Genomic DNA, 8,722 nt, shown 5'->3' on the forward strand with positions numbered 1-8,722 from the left:
TTCAATCTCTACAGTCCATGTATATTTCTTTTTCTTGCTAAATATTATGAAAGACTTTTATGGGCTTATTCTGATTCTGGTCATATAATCCACAACTAAGAAAATGACTGTTTCTGAGAAAGAACTTTTCTGTAAACAGTTTTTATAAAAAGTAGACTTAAATTTATAATCGCTTTTCTGCAATGTGATCTTAAGTGGCGTATTATACCGACTGAAGTGGTACTTCAATTTATGCATGATAGAAATACTGAATGTAACATAGGACTTCTTTCCAACTAGGATGCAAATGTTGCTGCCCAGAGGTGACACATTTAATGCATGATAGATGAATTGAGTTTGACTGGTGGTTACCTCTGTTTTCAACAATCATGTTTCAGCACCAATTGCAGCTGAGTTCACGCTTGCAAATTGCAATAATTAGTTGGCCTATTTCCATTTCTTTAATGCTAATTTGTAGAAGCTTTAGCATTTAAAGTGTGATAAAAAATGATTGATATATTCGCCTCCTATTCAGCTATTCTGCTATTCTGAAGTGTTATTCTGATAATATGTCTTCAACACATTTTCTTCAACATGCGCTCATAGACAAACACACACTCGCTCTCTCTCGTTACTCCTTCCCTTCAGTTTGTCAATTTCAAGTTGATGCCTGGTTCATTTCTATCTTTTGGCTATTTTACAGGCAAGTTCTGTTGAAGGACAAAAGACAACACTTCGAACGGACTACATTCTAAAAGTATTCGTCCTTTAAAGGTTTTTTGGAAGTTTAAATTCAACATCCAATATATGTTACTATATTCTTGATGGTGCACCTTGTTTCAGATACTTGGGATTGATACTTGTGCTGACACACTGGTAGGAGATCCAATGAGGAGAGGTGTCTCTGGTGGTCAGAAAAAGAGATTGACAACAGGTACTATTGTTGCTAAAAGATGCTTTATTTATTGTTTTAGCTCATAAATTTAGCCAAGCATAATAAACATGTTTTCCAAGTGTAGCAGCTCAATCTTTTGACTGAAAATGTAAAAGGCAGATTTAATGTGATATATACTGCTATTCAGGGGAAATGATTGTTGGCCCTACAAGAGCTTTGTTCATGGACGAAATATCAAATGGATTGGATAGTTCAACCACCTATCAGATTGTTGCTTGCCTTCAGCAACTAGCACATATCCTAGATGCTACCATACTCATTTCACTTCTTCAGCCTGCTCCAGAAACATTTGATCTGTTTGATGACATTATCTTGATGAGTGAAGGAAAGATTGTCTATCACGGACCTAGAAGCAGTGCTCTAGAATTTTTTGAGAGTTGTGGATTTAGGTGTCCTGAAAGAAAAGGAGTAGCAGACTTCCTACAGGAGGTTAACACCTGTTTGTTTCATGTTTTTTCACCGCTTTTCATTTTCCTGAAACTTGGTGAATCCTTTGTAGGTTATTTCAGGAAAGGATCAAGCACAATACTGGTTTACGACTGAAGAAACTTACAACTATACCTCTGTTGATGCATTTTCAAGAAAATTTAAACAATCATCTTATGGGGAGAAGCTAAGAGAACAACTATCTGCACCATCAGTGAAGTCCAAGAGCCACAAGGATGCTATGACTTTTACTGCATATTCACTTCCTAAATGGGAACTTTTGAGAGCATGTATGTCAAGAGAATTCCTGCTGATGAAAAGGAATCGATTCGTCTACATTTTTAAATCCGCTCAGGTTAGCAAATACATGTTTACTTTGGTTTCTTCACTTCGTTTGCCTTTGAAAATGTATGTTTTTTTCACCTGTATTAATTATTTATAGACATCTCAGTTCTTCTGTCGATATTCTTTCCACGCTATAATTGAGTATTTAGCAAGTTTCATTTGCAGATTTCCATTTCAGCATCTATCTCGATGACTATATTTTTACGGACAATGATGAGCTTTGATCTTCTTCATGCAAACAAGTACATGGGAGCTTTGTTCTTCGCGGGTGGCCTGCTTGTTGTTAATGGACTTCCAGAATTGTCAATGACTGTTGGAAGGCTTGCAGTTTTCTACAAACAGAGAGATTTACTCTTCTATCCAGCTTGGGCTTATGCAATTCCAAGTGCCATCCTGAAGGTTCCGCTCTCATTGTTCGAAGCTGTAATTTGGACAAGTTTGACTTATTATGTCATTGGATATGATCCTGAGATAGGAAGGTTAGTCACATCGTACAAGACCTGGAAGTAATTGGAGTCTTTGAAATTTGATTGCATTACGATTGACAAGTATTCATCATTTCATCCGACTTTTATGTTTATCATTTTGAGTTCTGTTGAATGGTTGGCTGAACGCAAAATGTTTAGTGATCCTCTAACCAAGTGCCAGTGTTTTCTAGGTTCTTCCGTCATTTAATTGTATTATTTGCTCTTCACGTGGCATCAATATCCATGTATCGGTTTGTTGCATCTGTATGCCGAACTGTGGTTTCTGCCTCGATGGTTGGTCTCTTGACACTGCTATTCGTCTTCGCCTTCTGTGGCTTCATAATTCCAAGACGTAAGATTTTTTGTACTTTTTCATCTAATTCCAATGCTCTGAAACTAACTTTTTAGAGGAAAAGGAAGTCGAATTGACAAGTGATTTTTATTGCAGCCTCCATGCCAAATTGGTTAAAGTGGGGCTTTTGGGTTTCTCCACTCTCATACGGCGAGATTGGACTCACTCTAAATGAATTTCTGTCCTCACGGTGGAAGAAGGTAACCAAGCATCTCAATGTACCAAGGGCATTAACATTACATTGAGTTTCTTGACAACCAATGAGGGCTTATTTGAGGTGGTTGCCAAACTGATGCATATCGTCTGGGGCTATGGTAGATTGGTACACAGCAGGCTAGACATAAACTAAATTGCTAATTAGAAACGCAGCACTTTCAGTTTTTCCTTTATGAAACTTCCTCTTACGGCAATACTTTTTCTGTCCTTTTACTTGCTAGTTAAGTGGGTTACTTCTCTCTGAATGATGTCCAGTTATTATGTAGTTCATAGATATCAAAAACTATTGTTTGACCTTTTATGATAGATCAGAACTACCTTTTAGATGACATTTTTTGTCATCATGGTACGTTTATGGTGTTAACTATCCTGTTATGGTAACCTATTTAATTATCTATTGTATGTTGTATGTTCACACTGCTTTTCGTGATTTCTTTTTAATCTCATGTCTGCATAGATGCTTCCAACAAACACCAGTATTGGACAAAAAACACTTGATGCCCGAGGATTGAACTTTGACGGATACTTTTTCTGGATTTCGGTTGGTGCTTTGTTTGGCTTCACTTTACTGTTCAATCTCGGTTTCACTTTGGCCTTAACATATTTAAACCGTAAGTTCATCTTGTGACATATTCAAGCATGAAATGTCAAATTACTGTATCAACTTGTTATTACTGCAACACATGCAGCTGTTGGTTCTCGTGCTATCATATCTAGAGAGAAGTACTGGCAAGAACAGAGAACTAAGAAACTGGATGTTATAGAGCATGCGGAGGAAAAATCATCAAATCCTTCCCTTGCTACCACTACTGAATCTCAAAAAGGTGGGTTTTTAGCCTATTACTTCCACTATTTTGCAGTTGCAACCCTACAAGTTGCCTTCCTTCTGAGCATCAGGTACCTATCTTCCGAAACTAAAAGAGATTCAGTCTCTGGTTCAGCAGGAAAAATGGTTTTACCTTTTGAGCCACTAACTGTGGTGTTCCAAGATTTGCAGTACTATGTTGAGACCCCTCTGGTAATTACAACTGCTCTTATCAAACTTTTGATTCCTTAGGATGTTGGGCTAAATTACAAGTGTTAGTTCACTGCTCATCTGGTTTCAGGCCCTGAAAGAGCGAGGTTTCCCAGAGAAAAGGCTCCAACTTCTTTGTGATATTACAGGAACCCTCAGGCCTGGTGTTCTTACAGCACTTATGGGAGCCAGTGGAGCTGGAAAAACAACCCTTCTTGATGTACTTGCTGGTAGAAAAACTAGTGGGACTGTAGAAGGAGAAATAAAGATTGGAGGGTTTCCCAAAGTTCAAAAGACCTTTGCTCGAATCTCGGGTTACTGTGAGCAAACTGACATACATTCCCCTCAAATTACTGTAGAAGAATCAGTCATATTTTCTGCTTGGTTAAGACTTCATCCGCAGATAGATTCGGAAACTAAAATTGTATGATACTACCTTCATAAAAGTTGGTTAATTGTTTTGCTTTTGTATCTGTTTTTTGAAATTTAACATAAAATAGTGGCTTCATATCTGTAGGATTTTGTGAAAGAGGTCCTTGAGACCATTGAACTTGATGGGATAAAAGATGCTCTAGTGGGCATTCCAGGCGTTAATGGTTTGTCGACTGAGCAACGCAAGCGGCTCACAATTGCTGTGGAATTTGTTGCTAACCCATCAATTTTCTTCCTGGACGAGCCTACAACTGGATTAGATGCAAGAGCAGCTTCTATTGTAATGCGAGCTATAAAGAATGTGGCTAGTACGGGAAGAACAATTGTTTGCACCATCCACCAACCAGGCATTGACATATTTGAAGCATTTGATGAGGTAAGCATCTAACCAAGAAACAACTGCAGCTGGTTAGTCAACATCTGCGATTGATGTTGCTACTAAATAGGATCTAATGATATGAAAAATAGATTCAGAAGAGAAAATGGAAATTGACATTTCAGTAAGGCCTCTTATTCCGTTGAACTTATTACACAGCATTACTGAGCATGTCAAAAGTGAGAATAGATTTAGTAGCTGCTGCATCATGTTTTTGAAGATGTAAACAAGAATGTAAAGCTGAGGCTAATAATCTAATCAGCCAACAACAGTATGACCTAGAATTTCTTTGGTATAGTCAGAAACGTGTTTAACTTAATGAATGCCATAGTTTCTTTGTTTTCGAAGATCTGCAGCTATTCAATTTATGTAGCATTAGCAATGTTTCTGGATCTCATAGTTGCATAAGATGAAAGAGTCTTGCTTTATGATTGCTGCATCCAAATGTCTTATATTACATGCTATCACATGCATCTCTTATGTCAGTCAACCATGATGCAGTAATCATCCTGTCTTCTGCTTAGTACTTTCTGAGAAAATGAACATCACTATTAGTACAATTGTGAACTTTGCTTACATATTGCAGTTAATTCTTCTAAAATCTGGTGGACGTATGATCTACTGTGGACCATTGGGTCAACACTCTAGTGAAGTCATTCAATACTTTGAGGTCAGTTTCCAAAACAGGTTGCCACTTTCTGGATTGTTCAATTTGCATCTTCTTGTATGATATAATTTTTCGTGCCATCTGATTAAAATAGACTCTGACAGGGTATCCCAGGTGTGCCCAAAATAAGGAATAATTACAATCCAGCAACATGGATGTTAGAGGTTACTTGTACGTCTTCCGAAGCTGAGCTTGGAGTAGATTTTGCTGGGATCTACAAGCGTTCTTCTTTGTACGAGTAAGTAGAATAAACTAATTCAGATACCTGAACTTTTACCACTATACTGTGAACCATGAATGATGTGTATTTGGTGCAAAACAACTGTGATAAGATTTTGAATGGTACAGTGTGGAACTTTAAAGTGAGTTTCACTTTTTCTCAGATGACCATAGGCATCAATCTTGTAATTGCTATCTAAATATTTTCTTGCTGGGTGAGGATAGATGACTACCACCTGGCCACCACCACTCCAAGTTGTACCTCTTTTGAGTCATAACGTGATAACCCTAATCTTCACTGACTTCCTTGCCTTTCTTATTCAATAAAGTGGATAGATGGACTAATATCGAGACAGGAAGCTGGCTTCCAAAATTACAGTATATGCTGTTTTGTCAATGAAAAATTGAAGAAAGATAATACTATGTGCTGCCTTATTCTACTTTTGATTAGTACTTCAATGGATAGCTGTTCTTAGAAATGTGGCACCTTTATTGAGGATAGGGGTGGCTACTGCCTCCATTTGACAGCCACTGTGACATTCTTTCCACCAACTCATTTCCTATCATGCTAGTTTAACATCGGTATACATCTTCTTTGTTGTTTGGACAAGATTGCCAATATTCTAGTCTTACTAAATTGTCTTGAGTAACTAGAATTGCAGTTATGACCCATTTGGGCACTTAGATAGCTAATCGTTCTAATTGAAGAATTTGCATTTCATACTTTGACATGGCAGCATTTCCCTGTTCTTTCTTTAAACTTGAAACCTTCTACAAGCGGCATTCAGCATAGATCCCTACCTGCTTTATTGGACTGCATGAATATGAACACAAAACTGAGTGGCACATAGAGCAAACCACCCAACAGTCCAACATACAAGCTTAACTTACTCTAAATACATCATAATGTTAAACTCGTCACTGTGACAAACAACACTTGAAAATTTCAATCTCTTTTTGAAGCCACTGATCTCAGAATTCTCCTCAAGAATAACATTGCTCTTTTATTCCTTTCTTTTTTATTTGTCGTAGGAATAACAAAGAACTTGCAAATACCCTGAGTTCGCCACCTATTGGGCATGAAGCTTTGGATTTTCCAACACAGTATGCACAAAATGGTTGGGGACAGTTCAAAACTTGTCTCTGGAAACAACATTGGTCTTACTGGAGAAGTCCTTCTTACAACTTGATGCGCTTCATGTTCATGATTATTACGTCTCTGATTTTCGGGGCATTGTTTTGGAAGCAAGGGAAAAAGATGTAAGTATCTTAATACTGAGATTTGCTAGAAGAAAATGCTAATGTGGTATGTCTAACTCAAATCTTGAAAATATGATTAGTTCCTTTCTTAGAAAACTAACAATCATTTATCTATTCATCCGTGTCCTAGATCTGATGTGTTACTACTTTCTTGCACCTATAGTGAATAGCACGTACCATGATTTGGCCTATGTAAGCATGAATAATTTTTTATTACTTAGTGGACTTCCATTAAAACTTCAATGTGTCACAAAATATTTCTACTTTTCATTTTCTTTAGAGAGAGAATGCCATTTCATTTGAACTTCTGGGATCTGAATTTCTTTCTGTAACTAAGGATCAAATCACTGATTCTTTTCTTCTTCTTTTTTTGTAAGTGGGAGGTCTTGGGGAGGTCTTGAACCCAAGACCTCCTACTTACAATCCCTCCCACCTTACAACCCAACCCAACCCTCTCCCCCTCAAATCATTGACTGTGTTTTTCCTCTATTCTGCAGAGAAAATCAGCAAAACTTATTCAATATACTCGGTTCCATGTTTATCGCAATGTTCTTTTGTGGCGTGTACAATTCGTCTTCAATTTTGCCATACGTCAGCACAGAGCGAACTGTTTTATACAGGGAAAGATTTGCAGGAATGTATGCTTCTTGGGCTTATACACTCGCTCAGGTACAACTTTAAGTGTCAAGTACTCTATTTGACAGTACAGCATATTCACTGATGTGAGATTTAGAATCTTTTTGGGATTAAACATCTTGAGTTTTAATAGTTTTAGTATATTGAACTCACATTAAGGGCCTAATTTACCTTCGTCAGGTTCCAGTATGATTGCTTTGCAAATTCTTTTGTAGCTGGAACCCACTAATTCGCGATAACTCAAATGAGAATAATGGTTGTTGGAATCCGATGCTGCCTTCTGAAATATTCCCTTTTCTCCTTTCGATAGCAATAGTCATATAGGACTTCTACACATTCATCAATCAAGAATCTGCAATCTAAACCTGACCATGAGTGACATATCTTCAGAGCATTGGCTCCTCCTCGCACTTTCACTTCCAAGAATATGCTACAGCCATAAGAGAATTCTGCCAGTAGAGTTGCTAATATTTTCATGATGCCATCATTTTTTTTGCAGGTCATTATTGAGATCCCTTATGTCTTTATCCAAGTATTGGCATTTACGGTAATCACATATCCAATGATTGGGTATTATTGGTCAGCTTACAAGGTTTTTTGGTACATCTACTCGATGTTCTGTACCTTGCTGTTCTTCAATTGTACCGGCATGATGATCGTCTCAATTACACCAAGCTTTCCAGTGGCTGCAGTTCTACAATCAGCTTTTTACAATATCTATTACCTTGTTGCCGGATTTCTGATTCCTCGGCCAGTAAGCAATTTATATAAGGGATTATTACAGTTTGAAGAAAACTTAATTCTTGTTAATATTCTTACCAATCGTTTTTTTTTTTTCACTTTCAGCAAATTCCAAAGTGGTGGGTATGGTTATACTATTTAGCTCCTACATCTTGGACACTGAATGGAATGCTTACGTCCCAATATGGAGATATTGACAAGCCGATTGAGGTGTTTGGAGAGCCTACAACAGTATCCAAGTTCTTGAGGGACTACTTTGGATTTCATCATGATCAACTACCTATAGTGGCTGTTATCTTAATTCTGTACCCAATTGTTTTAGCTTGCCTGTTTTCATATTTTGTTTCAAAGTTAAACTTCCAAAAGAGATGATCAGCAATGTAGATTGTGGTTTTAAATTATATATATATATGTGTGTGTGTGTGTGTGTGTGTGTGTGTGTGTATGGAGGGTAGGAATAAAGGTGAGAACATTAATATTGGTGAATGAGGAATGCCATTGTGGCCATTAAGCAAATTGTGCCCCGCGCATGCTTTGGTTATCCTGTCTTTACTCTTTTAGCAAGTTACAATTTTTCTTTCTGCTTATGGTTTAGTCTAACTTTTGCTATAGTAATATATTTATGAACTCCAATAG

At 37.3% G+C, this 8,722-nt stretch overlaps 1 protein-coding gene across 1 annotated transcript; it reads left to right on the forward strand.

Moving 5' to 3' along the window:
• The first annotated feature begins 46 nt into the window (after positions 1 to 46).
• On the forward strand, positions 47 to 8,458 carry LOC113760289 (pleiotropic drug resistance protein 3-like). Its single transcript, XM_027302845.1, has 19 exons — positions 47 to 79; positions 683 to 736; positions 823 to 913; positions 1,062 to 1,363; positions 1,434 to 1,715; positions 1,871 to 2,184; positions 2,364 to 2,524; positions 2,621 to 2,724; positions 3,198 to 3,351; positions 3,430 to 3,463; positions 3,638 to 3,758; positions 3,874 to 4,179; positions 4,273 to 4,563; positions 5,150 to 5,233; positions 5,335 to 5,468; positions 6,482 to 6,709; positions 7,207 to 7,378; positions 7,845 to 8,099; positions 8,192 to 8,458. The coding sequence occupies exons 1-19, from the start codon at positions 47 to 49 to the stop codon at positions 8,456 to 8,458; spliced, it is 3,387 nt and encodes a 1,128-aa protein (XP_027158646.1).
• The last annotated feature ends 264 nt before the right edge of the window (positions 8,459 to 8,722 follow it).

This window comes from Coffea eugenioides, chromosome 2 (assembly GCF_003713205.1).
Source record: "Coffea eugenioides isolate CCC68of chromosome 2, Ceug_1.0, whole genome shotgun sequence".
NCBI lineage: Eukaryota > Viridiplantae > Streptophyta > Magnoliopsida > Gentianales > Rubiaceae > Coffea > Coffea eugenioides.